An 18657-nucleotide genomic window follows, 5' to 3' on the forward strand; every position below is an offset into this window, starting at 1 on the left:
TGAGGACTCGCGATTTTAGAGCCGTGCAGAATCGAATGTTCTGCGGACCAAGCGTTTTTGCGGACGCGAAATCCCGGATTCTTTTATAGTGGTTGGTTTTTAGGCTGCAGAAGCCGCCTATTTTTTACCAAACCGTCAATACAATATTTACATTGTTGGCCTTTTTGGGACTTGACAACCGTGATATGCGTGAAATTATCCTGTATTTGGAGCGATCCTAGTTTTAACGGATAACCTGGTGCTCCGTTGAAGTAGGTCTAGATTGCTGAAAAGTTTCCTGAAACTGAGTTTGTGGAGTAGAACAAATTCCACCTGTGATAAGTGACACATTCTGATCTAAGAAGTAAGTATGAACAGTATGCCTTTAGATTTTTCGCTTTTTCGTGGATAATTATAAATGATGGGTCGGTTGCACTAGTCAAAAAGCCACGTTTTGGTGTTTTAAGCGCCTTGACTAGCTTAAAAAAATGAGATCCGTCCAACTGCCAAATTTCTACGTCCAATATTCACGGAGATATCGTCCTTCAAAAAACACGGTACATGACGTCATTCACTGCTGTAGTACATATCATGATTTTGTTCACTGTGGATTCATCAATTAGAGATACACACATTTGTACTGATTGCTCTACAGGGATGTTACCAAGTTGGAAGAAATAATGGCATGCATCACCGCGGTGGATGGCGTCCGCCACGTTTTTCAAGGGTGACATCCTCGTTTATACTGGAATCGAAAACTCGGTGTTTGATACTAGGTCTTACTACTTTTTGCTGATGTATAATCTGAAATAATGTACATTTGATTTACCCACTGGCACATCTGATCCATTATTTGCCTGTACTAATAGTGTATACTGACATTCTCAGGAACAGGACCGTTGCTTTGAGCGTTGCCAATTTGTCCCATTATAACACCAATTTGCTGAGAAAATTGTAATGTTTCGAATAGTTTGCTATTTTATCTAGTTAGTCTAAGAATTATGAGGAAACATATTCGCAAAATTTCTTCGAAATAGATATTTTATCAGAGAAAATGTGACAATAGTATCATACCCATTCGGCGTTTGTCTTAAACGCGACAGTATGCGGGCAACCGTTTGGTTCATGAAAAGAGAGACTTTACTGCTAAAAAATTCAAAATTAAGGCACTCTATATATACCTCCAGCGGTCCTTTGAAGTATATTTGGCGGAGAGACTTCAAGATCTGGTGTGGTATTCTGTTTGTACCATTCTGTTGAATAATAGCCATCAGACATTTACTCCCCTCTGCCTTCATGCACTAAAATGTTTTATGGTCGTCACATTCCCGCATACGTGCTATTTTTAAAATTTAAGATTTCTCTTGGGTTAAACAATACAATTGGTGACGGCTTTTTCCAAATGTAAAATTAGCACCAACTCCACACGGAAAGAAGCTGGTGCGGCTTTCGTAAAATCAGTGAGCTTTTTCGCAGTTTCTTATGATAATAATGATGATATCGTATCTACTTTGTGCTTGATGTATCAAGATAGCAGCTTGATAAGCCATGTAAAAAGCCTCGTTTTAACGATGGTAGGTTACGACAATATTGCTGAAATGTCACGATACTTTTGCTACGCTATCAGAAAATTTTCCGGAAAAATTGTTATGAGGAAAGATTCATGGAATCAATGCCGCAACAATGTAACTGTTGAAAAATTAAAGAAATCTTTGCTAACAGTTACTTGGTATATCTAAAATTAATGAAAGAAGGCTTGTGGAAAATGATGTTGGATTACCTATAATCTACCTACTAGTGGGCCACTCAAATTCTGTCAATGCATCTTGGTGTCCATGGATCAATAGTCAAGTACACTTCAATAGTGACGGTAAAAGTAAATCGCGATTTTTTAAATATTTCACGAGCCTCCGCTACTGTATTTCTCACACAAATTATCAAAGTTCATTTGTTAAAAATGTATGATAATTTCCTTTCAGCATTTATCGAGTTTTCTCGTTTCAAATTTTTTACGAAGTAATAATGTTGATACTGTAAGAATAGAGCCGTGTCAACTAAAGAAAGCAATTACTTCACACAATGGGCCGCAACTTGTACCTAATTATAGTACCGTATTAAGAAGTTGAGTGCTATCCCAATCGAACATTTTGATTAATCATACATCCATCCTTCTGAAGTACCTCTTTAGCAAATTCGCGATTGTGAAAAACTCTCACCTCTGGTGGGTCCATTCATAAGTTCTGGGTATTATATATTATCACGTTTATAAGCCCTCTGATTGCTCAAATACGTACATTTACTGTCGAAGTTCGTTCAAGATATTCACTGGTCCGATTTTTATTATTTTTGTGACTATCAGCAGGTAATAACCTTCAGCTAAACCAGATTTCTTAGAATTTTTTAAATACAACACAGGTTTCATAATATTCAGTGACGATGCTGTGGCTTTTTTCATACTTAACCGTTTTAATTTTCAATTTTTTGCCATGGTCTAATAATATGTATCTTCGTCAGTCCTGCTCATTCCAAGTGGACTGCATTTTGCAATTTGGAACTATAAATTCTGTCTCTTCTGGAAAAACACTTATGTGCAAAGGGAAACTAATGACACATACGTTGTTTTTAAACCGGGCTAGAATTTATAGTTCCAAATTGCAAAATGTAGTCCAACTAATCTTACAAAATGTACTTTTATTCGTGGTTTTTGAAACCCAGAAAGATAGGAATTATGCCTCTTAAGCAGCACAAAATGAACGTATCTGTAAATTCCTCTTCAACGATGCAATTCCTTTGTTGGGCCCTTCTAGGACAAATTTGGCATGTTTTCACTCTTAAAAAAAAAAAAAAAAAAAAAAAAAACCAAGATTCAAAATTTTCCCTCCTCTCTCTGATCTCAATAAATCCCTCCCTTTTTCAAACGACTTAATTTCCAAATTTAATTATTTTTTCTTTGTACTTTCTTTCAATTTTTGGTAATTCTCTTTTTGTGATCTCTGCTCTTGGTGTTAATGGCCCAGCTTTGTTGAAGCACCTATAAATAAATGTATAAAACAACAACAACATCCTTTTTATGAAATTACGTTATTGTCTTAAATTCATGTTGAAGAACCGAATGCTGAGATATGTCACCGCGCTATGACTCGTATGACCGAACCTTTTTTCCGGACGTAGACAACCATGAATGTAGCAGGTTTGATAGATTCTATTATTGTGACAGTTTTAGATAGGGAAATGCAGAGAGATGCAGATCATATTCTTCTCAATTTTGTCTTCGTCTTTCCTTCCTCTCATCATAGAACATTTTATATTATTTCCAGACTGCAATGGATACTCAATTGGCAACGATACAAACCACCCTGGAAATAAAAACTGCAGAAAGGTAATAGCTCTCTATATTTGTCTAATGTATAAGTAAGTTGAACTCAATCGAGGAGTGAAAGCAGATTAATTAAAAGAAAGTATCCACAGAAAAAATAAGACTGTAAATGCCTGTGACAATCTTGATTAGGCTGCTAAAATTCTGTAATCAACGCTGAACAACAGCAAGCACTAGCTTCACAGCCATTGATTCATGTGCGGTTTAAGTTCCGTAAAGTAAAGGATGCATTTGATGAATGAATGGGTGTGGGCGAAGGGTTGTCTTATTGCCGCGATAAATCAGAAATAAACACCCCAAAGCATATGCTGCTCCCAGAAATCCTGAGCGACATAAACCATGTTTGGTATGCAAAGGGGCAAATTAGACTCCGGGGTGTAATACACCCCGCATTTCACTCCAATATTTCTAACAAAGCAGTGGTAACTAAAATATGATATTTTATTCACGGGTTTCGTTTCCTTTCAATTCCTCTCGTGTATATTTAGACGAAAAGGAGAAACTTTTAATATACTAAAGAGGTAGCAAGTTCATAGACGACGAGTGATGGTCAGCTTGATAACGTAAATTTTGCGTCAGTGTTATCACGTATCAACTTGAGACGATTCCATTCATTGATAGCGGCATATACTCTTGAGATAACCCTAAAAGGCCCGACCATATTCAAATGTAAAAAAAGGGAAAAGATGAAATGAAAAAATTCATTTCGTGATGTGAAGTTGTTAGTGCAATATGTAGTAACTCGTCATACCTACTTGTAAATAGGAGGTGAATAAATTATAATAAAAGATATATTTTATAATAACCTACGCAACATAAAACGATAGATCCTCTTCAGTGCAAAAATCTCATTCAATCGCTCTTACTTTTCTTAGGACAGTAATCAATCATACATTGTCTTAAATGTCTTGGTAAATGTTCTATGATTCCTTCTTCCTTTCGGAGAATTGATCTCTTACTATTATCAACGGTGCAGAATGTGTGCATAAATGTGTGAAAATGTAGAGCTAAGGCTATGATTTTTATCAAAAAGATTTTTTAGATACCACAACTTGTTTACAATCATTTTTTTCTTTTTTTCTTAATTATTTTCCTTTTTTTTTTTTTTTTTTAAATTTTACTGGTAATCTTTCATTTTAACATTCTGTGTAACGCGCTCAGATGCTTCTGGACCGTTGAAAACCAAGTGACGCCATTTTGATTTCAACCGATTTAAAGCATTTGTTTTTGCCTCCTTCTTTTTTTTTATAAGGAGGAAAAAGAATGCTTTGAATCGACGAATATCAGACGTGAGAAAACGTTGTGACGATTGTCTATACTTAGGGTAGATTTCCCTACATCTTGCATTGAGCAAACCTGATTGGCGACAGCGGAAGGGAAAATGCGGCGCTTGATGCCGCGGGAAATTCGAAAACGCACGATGCGGAGGACATTCCAAATTTTATGTGACGGAGTGAATTTCAGCATTTTTTATTGCGTTTACTTTGATTTTCGTGCAATGTAACCCCCAAAAACTATATTCATTTATCTGTATCTCTTGAGTGCAGCATATTTAGTTTAATCTCTTAAAATCAATGAATGTTACGTTAGAAAATGTTAAATGATCGCCGTACATGTAAAAGCAACGCATCTTTTCTAATTTTCAAGCAAGGTTTTGAAACAGTGAAATCAGACTACTTGCGCGGTTCTTTGTAATTGGGCTGAGTATACAAGCAACGCAAACCATCGATAATGGTACTCGATGGACAACAACTCAGATTTGGGTGAGATTAGGAATGAGAGAGTTAGGAAAGTTTTCAACTCTTTCTTTATGAGTATCTTATTTTCACAATTTGTTGATTCATTGGCCGCAGTTGTTTTCTAGTTTGTTTGGAGAATAATATTTACAAGCTCTCTACGGGTTCTCTCAAAGTAACAGATGAGGTGTCAACTTCGAGAGGCGATAAATGTATAAGATGATATTGAGATGGGATTATGTTGAGCTTCAGAATATCGAGAAACCGGAGAAAGTAAACGTGAGGGGGGGAGGGGGGCTTGATGCAATTTTTTGATTGTTTGAACTTAAATTTTTAACGTCTCGTTCAAAAAAGGAGAGAAAGTTATTGATAAAGCTTTCAGGGTATAACAATTAGAAAAGTTGCGGTGAAAGAATTGTCAAAAAACATACTTACCAGCTGTCAGAGTGTTTTAGTTCCGAAAAAGGATTGCTTTCAATCTCCCACGGTTATTCTTTCATTCTGTTGGACAAGGACACTGAATATGTTGACTGAAATGTTAAGTAATTAGTTCGTAAGCTAGATGGCACCTCTTCCCCTCCTCTAATGATTTTAGAGCTTAGTTTTAATCAATAAGTAAGGCTATTTTTTACTTATTATAACATTTTGTAAATTTTTATTTCGAAAACTTATGGTGATGTTTCTGTTGCAGCAATTCTTGTGCCGATCTTGTGCCGAGAAAAGAGGAACAACAAGAGAAAAATCCAAATACTCGAGAATTTAAACATGCAACAACGTAAGTCGATTCAGCTATTTAGCGCAAAAAATATTCATATTTTAATTGTAGCCACGGATTAACAGTGTTTTGAATCTTAGTACAATTTTTAGGAGACTGGCAAAACTTCCTAAAGTTAAAATGAATGCTATCCATAGTAGTTGCTTTTCAGAATATACCTAAAAAAATGTTGAGTTGAAGGAAATTTGGGACATAACAGGCAACTAAATGACATTTTTCGTCGCAGTTATCAGTGAAAAATGGATAAAATCCCAAGACTCATGGTAAAAATATCGTTCAATGAAGTTTGCGGATGATACATCGAAGAATATCCAGCGTGACAATTACAGCCCATTAAAATGATCTGCGGGTCGCCTCATGTGTTGAAAATGGCAATCTTTAGCTTTTATTGTCTTGGTATAGTCTTATTGTGACTTGCAATCATTAGTTGCTGATTTTGGAAATGTGTTTTAATGACTAAATAACCGACATACAACTTTTGATGACGGCATTTTATTGCAGATCCTCGCAAACCCCCCCCCCCCCCGCCCTACAGCACCGTATTTTTTGAAACTTTTACTGACATCCTCTACCGATACTTAATTTTTGGTCGAATTGATAAGAGTTTCAGCTGTATATAACTCATTCAACAGGGACAATTAGACCGCGTTAAGCAGAAAGGAACCAAAGCCACATCAGTTATTGGCAAATTTAATTGGGCAATTTAATTTTTTACATAAAAGCGGTTTTGCGGATTTTTGTGCGAACTTCAAGGAATTTTCTGCATAGTACGAAACAAATTCCTTGAAATTTTGGAAAGAATCCGTACAAATATTCTCTTGGAAATGATTGAATAGCCCAGTTAAATTTTGCAGTAGCTGATGTGGTTCCTTTCTGCGGAGCGCGGTCCAATTAACTTTCATTTTGTTCAATTATTTATTTTTCCAGAGATTTTGAAACGTTCTTGCATATTATAAAGGCTTCTCTGGGGTCCGGGCTGCTAGCAACACCAGATGCCTTTAAAAATGCAGGAATCGCCTTGGGTCTTATCGGCACGGCAATGGCTGTCGCGGCCATCACTCATACCACCGCAATGCTTGTAAGCAGGCTAAGTACAACATCATAATCTTTTCAACACGGGTCTGCGTGTGAAAAAATCATAAAAAGTTTAAACTACATCTTACAATACAAAAGCACTATTTTTGCTTCGATTCGAAAATAGCACGCGTACCATGAGTTTCTCTGGCAGTTAGGCACTTTTGGAATAAGCCAAAAATAATGGTTTCTTAGTTCCAAATAAAGTCCAATTGTAGATTCCAGGTGATAAAGACACGTAATAGGACCGGTTCTCATTAATACATGACCAAAAATGAAATCACTAAGAGTGCAAGAAATAATTTTTTTAAACGGGAAAAAAGTATCGGTATATTTGACTTTAAAAGCAACTGACTGATAGGCGGTGGTCAAATCTCGTTAAATCACCTTTACCTGCAAGAAGGAAGAGCAATGGTCCCTTTCACTTCCAATGTTAGTCTTGGAAAATGTATTGTTCACTATTTATGGTAATAAGAAAACATGAATCGATGATAGGCACTAGATACATACAGAAAGCCTTGGGCTGGTCGTTCAGGAAGTAAAAATCTCTTATTAATTGGACGTATTTCTTCCGAGAGGAACTATGTGCATTTAGACATGAGTCCTGAGACCCATAAGAATATATGCATAACAGGGCTCACGTCATAATACACATAGTTCCATTTGGCAGAAATACGTCCAATTCTGATGCTAACACACCGACAAGTCAGTTGAATGGGACTTTTTTTAAAGCGTCATTCACGAATTTGAAACTTTACTGATAAGGAACGAGGCTAGCGATAGGGGAAAACTCACACGAAAATCGAACCAAGAAAAGTAGTTTTGAAGAGATACATTCGCGTTCAAAATATTTTTTCCTAACTTGTAATTCTTCATTTGGAAAAATGTGTAGGCAAATAAGCGCAAAACCAATATCAGTTCATTTTTGATCAAAATTTGACATGATTTCTGTTAAATTCACTCAATGTTACATCAGTATTTCTTGCATTACATAGAATTTAATCCACACTCATCTTTAGAGATACAAGGTCTTCTTATATCACACCAAAAGACGAAGAAAAAGCATACACTTAAACATAATACGGCACAGTAAAGCACAGTAATGGGTTGAATTCCTCATCCGACTTTGAAGTGCGAAATGCTTCCAGCTACAGCGTTTGACATTATATTAGATCCACTTTGCTGCATTTCTAACCTTAAATTGTCTGCAGTAATGCAAGTGTATTTATAATTGACGAAGCTGACTTGTATATTTTTTTGATAATAAGAAAATCTTTTCAATTTTTAGGTGAGGAACTCTCAAACATTGTGTTACATGTTAAAAAAGCCATTTCTGACATATTTCGAAACAGCCGAGTATGCATTTGAATATGGAAACCTACCCGCTGCCAAAGGTCATGGTGGTCTTGCCAGGTAGGTTTGGCTTACACATAAATTGATGAATGTTAAATATGAAGATCAAATGAAGCGAGTAAGAGGCCACAGTCTTTGCGGTCAATTTTTACGGTTTTCTACAGTTATCTGATCATAACGACCGGAACTGAATACGCACACAAAAAGATAGTAGTCCAGTCCTAATTTTTAAGTAAAATAACAATTTCTAATTTATTGCGGCTGGATTTCAGTTTATTAGGATTCAGTATCAACAAGTCGCGCTCCGGCCAGCTATATCACGTTGCGGCCCATCCACAATGTCAACCTGACGTGTGTCTAAAACTTTTCAAAAACGTCACTTTTTTCTTCATTTACGAAGGCTTCAGCTACAGAGAAAGGAATAACTGATCAGTCAACTTTTCAATTGTAACTCATTAGTCATCCGAATTGAACATATACCTCCATGCCTTGATTTTGGGGGCTTTGAAATTGTTGGATTTTGCATTTTGTTTCGTCTTATCTTTCAAATCTAATTTTCCAACTTTTTCTCATTCGCTCTTACTCAACTGGTTTTTATCTCAATGAAGTATATTTTATTCTTATTCTCCAGGAGATTTGTAAAGCTGTTTTCTTTAATCACCTACTATGGTGTAAACACAATTTATATGGTCTTAATCGCATCAACAATCAAGCAGGTAAGTGGAAAACCGATTTTGAATAATCATTTTATGCATATTTTCGTGTATTTGTTGATTTATTTTTTTCCTAGAACTGATTCCCTCATTGTAGAGTTCATCCAATTATTACTCCGGTGAAGTATCATTTATTTTAGTAGGAGTCATCAGCTTTCTGTAAGGATCAGGATAAATTTTAAAAATATCAAAATTAAGATATGTTTAATGCATTCGTTATTATAAAAAAATATATATATTAAAATAAGCATTGATTGTGCCAATAGAGAGAAAAATCCGAATAAACAACTCGACAACAGCTTTTCCGTCGTAAGAGTATTTCCTTTTAAAAGGGGCCGTGGCTCTCTCTTAAAATATGTTTTGATAGAATCGGTTCAGCTTTCAAGTAAGAGTGGGAGATAAACCAATATTTCTTAATAGGGGCCACATTAAAACTTTTTTCTTACAGAAAGCCTGGCAATACTTCTCAAGTAAAAATGCTGGAAATGGGGTTTTAGTTGTCGGAGGGTACCTTAACTTTAGAAGATAAATCAAGCGAGCGCGATTATGCGGTAAACACTAGGAAAGACAAAACGCCTTCAATTCTGTGTGTATGCAATATAAACATCTCCAGAGCAGTATTAGTTGCTTGAGTCCAGGCGTTACCGTGAACATCGCATCAATAGCGTGTCGAGAGGACTGCTCGGTTACTGTCTCGGTTCTATCTGCCAAAAACAACTCCGTTTTTCTCAAAGGTTCTAACCTAAAATTTATTTCATGCTTATTATTTCAAAATTTTTACAATGCACGTGTGACCATTATCAACGCATAATTCAGTTTAAGGCCTTAAAAATTACACTCTTCTAAGATTATAGCGAGTATGAGTAACGATTAAAGTATGATTGGATTGAATTTTGCAATAAAGAACCAAGATCATTCCAATGTTGCAAGGATTGTGCAACTTACATTATTTGCAATAAAGTTACTGAAATAATGTAAATAATCAAATTTACGAACGTAATTTTCGTCTTGAATTTATTTTATTCAGAGTGAAGATAAAACTTGTTTAGATGCTCAATTTAGACTTGCAAGGTAAAGAAAGTTGCACGATCTTAGCGACACTGGAATGCTCTTGGTTCTTTTTTGCAAAATGAAATCCAATTATACTTTAACCGTAACTCATACTCGCTAAAATTTGAGAAAATTATAATTTTTAAGACCCTAAACTGAATTATGCGTTGATAATGGTCATGCATGCATTGTAACAAATTTTAAATAATAAGCATCAAATAAGTTTGGTGCGATCTCCAATAGCTAGGGGAGCAAATAGAATAGAGAGAGAAATAGGACAGAGGAAAGAAGAGTAGGGCGAAGCGATCTGGCAACCTCGGAACGACGAGTTCCGAGCCTATCATAGATAGCGCATGGATGGAACCCGTCGAACTCAAAGCGGCCAGTCCATAAAGCGAGAAAATGGGGATAAATCTACATGACAGAGAGAAAATGCACTATAAAAATATGAAAAATAAGCACTCTAAGCACTCACCGAAGTCCTCAGTCTGGTACAGCCATGCGGCGCTGAAGCGGCATGCTCTCGACGTCACGGGCGAAACCTGGCGCCATCTCACTCGCGTATGCTAGAAATCTAGCCTAGCATGGTAACAGCTCTCAAGCGGGGGCGTAAAGGATCAAAAGTGCGGACATATCAGGAAAAAGGAGCGGTAGCTAAGGGCAAGGGTGCGGTTGGGCGACACAAGCACACTCTCATTCATACCATCATAACTAAAGCAGGAAATAGTCGTCTACTACTAAATAAGCAAGCTTGTTTTACCAAGAGCGATGAAAGAAACGGTGATGAGAGCGGTGAGAATGGCAGCAAGAGCAGCAATTTCCAAAAAGGGCAGCAAGGCAGCAGCAGGAGAGAGAATCACAGAAGCGCGGCGACGTTCTCGGCGTAATCGACGTAAGTGAGGCGACGCGAGCTGAAGTCTGAAATGGCTCACTGGGAAAGTAGGGGAAAATCTCCAATCAGCTCTGATTGGCCGATCAGCCGCCTCGGGGCTCTCTCCTCCTGCTGTCCTGCAAGCCCGACTTGTAGCGACAAATATAGCGAAAAAATACGATGAAAATCGGCGCCAACAAAGTTTTAGGGTTGAACCTTTGTGAAAAACGGAGTTGTTTTTGGCAGACAGAACCGAGACAGTAATCGAGCAGTCCTCTTAACACGCAATAGATGTAATGTTCAAGATAACGCCTAGACGCGAGCAACTAATACTGCTCTGAAGATGTTCATATTGCATACACACAAAATTGAAGGCGTTTTGTCTTTCCTGGTGCTTGTGTAAAATGTAATCAAATCGTTCTGTGATTTTTTCATGAGCTTATTTTTTTAGCTCGTCGAGACTCGGATAGACACTCAATGGAACATTCGATGGTACATTTTGTTGGCTCTCATCATAATTCTTCCTGTTGGAGTTATCAAACTCATGAAATTCTTGGCCCCTTTCTCAGCCTTCGCCAACGTTTGCCTTTTTGGTGGTCTCGGGATTATTCTCTGTAGAATCCTGAGGGATTTACCCCCTGTCTCCTCTAGGCCTTTGGTGGCTCCCATTGAGAAAATCCCTTTATTCATTTCGACAATACTTTTTGGTTGTGAGGGCATTGGAATTGTAAGTATTCGGCAAGCATATATACCTTCTAACTTTACAAGGAAACTCATTACATGAGAAATAACACGATCGTAAATTTTTGTTGCAGCCGTAAGCAGAGTTTCCCTCTCTGTGATAAAAAAAGGACACATGTGACAGCCCTATTTTAAATTGATCGAGTTTAGCAGGTTGAGAAAATGCTTTTTTGAAAAACATAGGGTTTGATCACTACAGAATTTTCAGTTTCCTAATTAGAGAACTTTTCATTACAAAAAGTTCATGTTGAGCAATGACGCAAGCTTATTTTCGTTTAATTCCGACAAAAAAATTTCAATTTACTTTAATAATCGCAATTTCTTTTGAATTGTTGATGATTTGGTCCTCCTCTCTTAAAAGATGAAAAAGGCAGATGCAGAAACTAGCTACAGGAAAATACATCGCTTTTCACTTTTCGATACTGAACACTTTTTAGTACTCTCAAAAGCATTGAGTCAGAGTTTTACGACATTATTCGGATTGTTATAAATGCTATGAAGGTTAAAACTGGATCTTTTTGAAGAGTGTCAACAGCCCCAGCAAATTTAACAGCGTTCATCTCGAATTCCCAATTTCTCCTTAAAGTTTGAGCTGCTGTCAAGGAGTGAATGTTTGGCTGTTTTTGTACTAAATGATGCAAAACTAGCCCATCTAAGCTGGTGAGGCTATTTTATTTTATCCTCAGCCTAAACACAAATTTCTCAACATGTATACTCGACTTATTTTATTAATATTTCACCGGTAGTTCTTTTTATTATCAGGTGTTGCCGGCCGAAAATGAGATGAAAAACCCCGATCATTTCCTGGGGTGGACCGGGGTCTTAAGCTGGTCGATGTTCTGCATCGGGATTTCAAACGCCATTGTCGGGTTCTTCGGGTACCTTAAATTCGGTGACGAGGTACAAGGTAGCATCTCCTTAAACATGCAAGACGATTGGTGAGTCTTCACGGAGTCATGTACAGCCTATATTTTTAGTTAAACGCCATTATCTTAGGATCGAAAGAAAACTGATTGCCAAAACTAATTTTCGATCTGTTTAAGATTTAAACGCTATCAAGCATCCAGGGGGCAAGATCCAGCCGAACCTGACGTATGACTGAGAGAAACGATAATTTTAAAATCAGATACTAAATAGAATACGTACGTACGATAAAAAAAAAAAAATTGTTCCGGTGAACATTGGGAAAGAACGAGGTACGTTTAGTTTGACCTAAATTCGTGAGGAATCTGAAGATGCTTTTAGGGGGAGAGGTGGTGATTTTGGGACAAAAACTTGGTGTTAGCTTGTTATAATAGACTAGATTGCCATTCTTCTTCAGATTTCTTTATACTCTGGCTTTACATTTTCTATTACCTTGCTTATGTGGATTGGTGCAAATCAGGTACCCCTCGGTACCATTTTTTCGTCTTAGAATATTTAAGACTAAAATTCAATGGAGCAATACTTTATCAATCATCGCAAACACTCCATTTATCTTTTCCTGACAGCCCTGATAACTTTTGATTTACTGTATTACTGTGCAAAATATTCTTAAGCAAAATTTTTTATACTTATATGCGCATTTTTATGATACCTTGATAATTATTGGGGTTGTCATGCAAATTCGTTAAAATTCCCGTGCGTTGCAGTCCGTCCAGGACTTTAAGCGCTTAATATGCATCAAGCTGTTCGGAGCAATTTTGGGTTACATAACATGCATTAAGACAATTTTTTCTCTTAAACATGACAGAAATTTCCGTTAAATCAACTGGGGAATTTTAACTAACTTAGAACTGACCAGGCATCTTTCTTGTTACTTAATGTAACAAGAAAGAAGTTTTTCCTTTCATTTATTTATGATGATACATAATTTATATTAATTACAAATATATTTCGATTCCATCATTAGGATCTCAGAATTAGTGAAAATACTCATCGCGCTGGCAATCCTCTTCTCTTATGGGCTTCAAATGACAGTAACCTCCGAGGTTGTGTGGGACAGCGTGAAGGATCGATTTCACAAGAACAACTCGAAAAAGGCCTACTATTGTGTCAGAAGCTCTCTAGTTGTTGGAACAGGTAACTTTTTTTTGGTCTGTACTCCCCGAATGAAGAAGCTGGAAAAATGTAAGAGCAAAAGAGATTCAGCGAAACGAGAATTGAGATTCTTATTCACGATGGCACGATTGGCACGGCACTGGAAGGAAGTTTTTTCCGTCAATGAATTATCTCTCACTTAAGTCCGTCACATATGAATCTAATGAACGTTATTGCATTGTTCCTTGTTTGTAGCAGAAAAGCAAGAAAACACACTTTGTTAACATGCACTAATATGCCTCATCTACTGTATGAAGAAACACTTCTAATTTCGACAATGGCTCACGACGTTTTTGGATAAAAATGTAAAATGTCTTGGAAGAGTGAGGATTTGCTTCCTTTTTTCATCTTTCTTTTTATCATGATTAATGACATCTTTCCAGAGCACGAATTAAATCCCTCGCAAATTAAATCGGTCGACGAGGACAAGAAGAAGTATAAGCGGTAGTCGAAAACCTTACTAAGTCCTATTATCTGTATTCAATAACGTGTAGCATGATTTTTGAACTTCATTAGAGGAAAGAGTGACTTGATGCAAGCAGAAATATGCTCGAATTTCCCGCCGAAAAGATTTTCTTGTAAATCAATAAAAAAAATAATGCTTGTTTAAAGAAATATGATTTTAAAAAAATAAAAGTCTTTTACATGAAGCTGAAACCCGCTTTCATTAAGCGATTTTGTTCTTGATTCAAAATAAAATCCTCTTGACGGCATCCTCAAGAATGTGTCCACGTAAATCGAGTCCCTTTTTTCTCTAATGAAATTGAAAAATTATGCTACACGCTATTAAATACGGATGCTAGGACTTTGTGAGTTTTCGGACTACCGCTCTCTTTTGGTGCCGTAGTATCTTGATATTTTTTGTGAGGAAAGCTCCTTGCTCTCAAAGGATGCCTGTCATGTTGAAGCGTCTTCAATTTCGTATGTTACTGTGCAACACCTCTGTTGTGAAATAGTTGCTTGAGGCGGCGCGGCGCGGCGGGCGGCCTACTAGCGCAAAGTGCGCACTGGCGCCTACAAACCTAAGGGGATACTTCAAGCATTGCGCGATGCGTGAAGTATCCATTTAGGTTTGTAGGCGCCAATGAGCGTTCCGCAGTGGCAACACGCCACACCACCGCCGCCGCCGCCTGCTTTGTGTTTGACTCTAATATTTAAACTCGCGAAGTCAGTGTTTTTCAACTCATATTTGCACGATGCACATTCTGCATGAATTATCCTCATTTACATTGATGGGGGAAAACATGTATTAAAGAAAAATATAATGTGTGTTTTGTAAATATTAAGATGGTTCCGTGTCAAATTTACTGATTTCCAAAGCACTTTAATTTTTTCTTTATATGTTTTGTTTTTACTGTGGTGCAGCGTGGTGTACGCGCTACCAAAAGCTCAAAATTGGACGTATTTGACCCTCAAATATCGATGTAAAAATGGATTAAAACCAAAGATTGCTTGCTTCTTGTTTTTTCCCTCTCGTAGTCATTTTTGTACAGTTCCTTTCAACACAGCCACGGCTTATTGAGATTAATATTGATGTCATCGCTTGGAGAAGGTTCCACAGATATTTTCCACTTTTTAAAAATGTAAATGTTTTTAAAATAAAGTAATATTTTCATTTTTTAAAAAAAAAATTAAGGTGTATTTTTAGTGAAAATTTTAAGGATACAAATAAAACCAAATATTCACCAATGACAATTTGAAAATATGAGTCAAAAGAATAGAGTAGCATTTCATTTACAAAATGAGATACCATGCCAACACCTCATTCTCTCTCAATTTTCTCATTTCGATATTGTCGATATAATTTTACATGCAGACTAAAATAAAACGCTTGGATCAAGTCACCGTTGATTATGTTACGCTTGGACGTAAACTACTAGACAAAACGGGTGCGCAGACTAAAAATCGTTGACGAAATAGGCTGAAACCAGTCGAATACCTTGCAAAACGTAAACCATTCCGTTTAGTCCCTACCCCACATTAACTCTCTTTTGTAAGTGTGAGAACACTTAATCAATTCATGCTTGGTTTTTTTTATATCAGTGAGGTATTGCTCACTTGAGGGAGTCAAAAAAGAGTCTAATAAACGTATCGACCTTTAAAATGGGGGAGGGTTAAATTTCCGAATACAAAAAAGCTTGTCACCCGAGTTATTGGGAGAGTGAATTATTGGGATCATCTAATGGGTGCATCGTGTTGTACACTAAAGTTGATGGATTAAGTTGCTTAATTATTTGCTACGTCGAGTAGTTACCATCTCTGTCTCCGCCTACAAATATCACCTGGGATCTTCCTTCTGATATTTTGTTTTACCATGATATGCTAGCGTAGTTGTTACACTTCTATTGAAAATTATGTTTCAGCCGTTGTTGCAGCTGTGATACCCAACCTGGCACCAATCATATCGCTGTTTGGAGCAGTTGGTTTTTCAATGATGGGACTTTTCTGCCCTGCTGTTATAGATCTAGTGCTTTACTATGATCCAGAAAGAGGTTGGACCGACTGGCGTTGCTTAAAAAATATTCTCCTCATGTTAGCTGCTTTAGCTGCGACTTTGCTCGGCACATATTCAAGTATGGTTGACATCATTACCAACTACGAATGATCTTAACCGGCGGAGGCGGTTGTAGGGATCGCTCTGTGTATAAAAGAGAAAGGAATAGGGAGAAAGAGAAGTAGAAAGTAAGATATGAAAATCTCGCATTGATTTTGATATGAGTGAGAACATTTTTGATTACACTGATAAAAATTATCGTGTTTTTGTGTTACTTTTGGTAAGTGAAGGAAATAGAACTCAAACCAACTAAAATTTTGTGTTGATTTTAGTATAATTTGCGGCAAATTTAGCAAAGACAACATTGGAGATTGGAGAAACTGGGAAATCCCAACCGAAAGCTTGAATTATTTTGTGTTTAACTTCCCGTTTTAACCAAACTTTCGTGTTGATTATTTTCTTGGTGTGCTCGAAATGATTTTGTGATTTTCTTTCCTTACGTATGAGAAAAAAAGACCCCGTGAAAAAATTATGAAGTTGTTTTTGAATAATTTTTTTTACAGAATAAGACACTCAGAATAGGTTGTACAACCTAAATGAAAGGATAAATGCAAAACAGCTGCATATAATATCAATGGAAACTTGAGCCACCACGTCGTGACTATTCTGACTACATTTTGCAATTCGGAACTACAATATCTGGCTCAATGTAGGAACAAAGTAAGTACCATTAGTTTCTCGATGTACATAAGTGTTTTTACGGATGAGCCAGATATTTTAGTTCCTAACTGGAAAATGAAGTCCATTTGACGAACGCAAAATTACTGGCAACTCTTAAATTCCGGTCTGAATACATGTATTCAGAAATAGCAGAAAGCAGAAATAGCTGCAGCTATTTCTGCTTGACGACTGCTTAAGTTGCACATTATGTAAAAAATGAAGGGGTACCTAACTGCTGAGTTTTTCGGAGGTAGGACCGCACTGTGCGGTTGAAACCACATAATACCTGTCATTGATTGCCTGGTTTTCAAGTATTCTATAAACTAAAAGATAATGATGTTTTATCTAGAACTCATCTGTATAATGTTCGTTATAATCTAGCTGTTGTCAAAAAAATACATGTTATATTATGAATATTTTTTGTAAGCTTTTGCAGGCGGTATGTGCGTAGTACCTGGCTTTTATGCCATGCTAAGGAAAAACGCCGTAAAAGCCTAAAGGCTTTGCCAAATCTCCTCTCAGAAAATATCTATTTTTGAGGACAGTTATGAATATTTCTTCTTAAAATTTTCACAAGTTTTAGCTCAAATTACGAACAAAACTCTTAGAAAAATCGGAAGAAAAATATTCACAAATTTGTCCAAAAATTCATGATTTGTCGAAGGAAATTTCGCAACGTCTGAAAGCTCATACGGCGATCTTCCTTGGCACGGGAGTATTGATGGGCTAGAGGCAAAATGATGGATGCCAATAAAGCATTGTATTTAAAAGTTTGATCATTTTTTCATGTCTCTTGATAAGTAGCCTTTGAGACACAGCAAGTGACTGGATCTTTGAGAGAGTAGAGCTTTTTTCTCGTTTATAAGTCCTCCAACACTTCACTCTGCATATTCTAACGTGTCTTTTATTCGATACCATGTTCTACATCTTGCATAATACCTAAACTTTCCAAATAAGACAATGTTCAATGTGTTATTTCCTCGAAATAAAACCATACCGTTGAATAAACTAGCGAATTTTTTTTCTGCCGGCAATTTTGTAAAAACACCACCACCATCTTCAGTAAAAAGAATTTCAGAAGCACGATTCATATCTTCTGCTTTTTGACAGAACAAGCATTCTCAAAGGTGGATTGAATGTTTTCCTCAATGAGAGTATCATTTTTTGACAACTTCTCATGGGTGATTTCACGATAAGAGGAATAGTCGTGTCGCCGTGGGTTATGAACGATATAGGGCAAAACGATTGAAAACCAAATAAATAAATCAATAGGAATGATGTCCCTGAACCTATCCACGCTAAAAAATATGATAAATTATTATCATATTTCATAATATGAGACTTTAAAGGCCGAAAATGTCCGGTCGGTTACGCGTCGCCAACCCCGATTTTGAAGCAAAAGAGCAATTTGCGGTAACAAATCAGTACTGATCATGAACTCTTTGGCAATATTTGCTGAAAAGAGACTCTAATGTTCAAGAAAATTGCCAGTTTGAACTGAAATGTTTATTATTGAGCGAGAAAAGTCATTAGAAAGAGGTGTCGCCACATTTGGCAACAAATTTTTGCAGTTGTATTGAGTGCAGTGTTTATCTCGCCAGACGGAGTCAGGAGTTTCAAAATTGCCATCAAATTGTTCGCTGAAGTCTTCTCGACAAAACCATTACTGATAAGTCAGTTTTTTTTACAATGAAAA

The 18657-nt window shown here is 36.7% G+C and overlaps 1 protein-coding gene across 3 annotated transcripts; it reads left to right on the forward strand.

Moving 5' to 3' along the window:
• Window positions 1-27: 27 nt before the first annotated feature.
• LOC109031239 (proton-coupled amino acid transporter-like protein pathetic) lies at window positions 28-17969 on the forward strand. Of its 3 annotated transcripts, XM_019042648.2 has the most exons (10): window positions 28-343; window positions 3297-3358; window positions 5783-5866; window positions 6794-6944; window positions 8229-8353; window positions 8925-9009; window positions 11379-11654; window positions 12431-12606; window positions 13560-13729; window positions 16111-17969. In XM_019042648.2, exons 2-10 carry the CDS (start codon window positions 3303-3305, stop codon window positions 16350-16352), a joined length of 1365 nt encoding a protein of 454 aa, XP_018898193.2. In that variant the 5' UTR covers window positions 28-343; window positions 3297-3302; the 3' UTR covers window positions 16353-17969. The 3 variants fall into 3 exon arrangements, with proteins under 3 accessions (XP_018898193.2, XP_018898195.2, XP_018898194.2); XM_019042650.2 differs by lacking the exons at window positions 28-343; window positions 3297-3358 and adding an exon at window positions 4005-4123; XM_019042649.2 differs by lacking the exons at window positions 28-343; window positions 3297-3358 and adding an exon at window positions 4152-4266.
• Window positions 17970-18657: the final 688 nt, after the last annotated feature.

This window comes from Bemisia tabaci, chromosome 4 (genome assembly GCF_918797505.1).
Source record: "Bemisia tabaci chromosome 4, PGI_BMITA_v3".
Lineage (NCBI taxonomy): Eukaryota > Metazoa > Arthropoda > Insecta > Hemiptera > Aleyrodidae > Bemisia > Bemisia tabaci.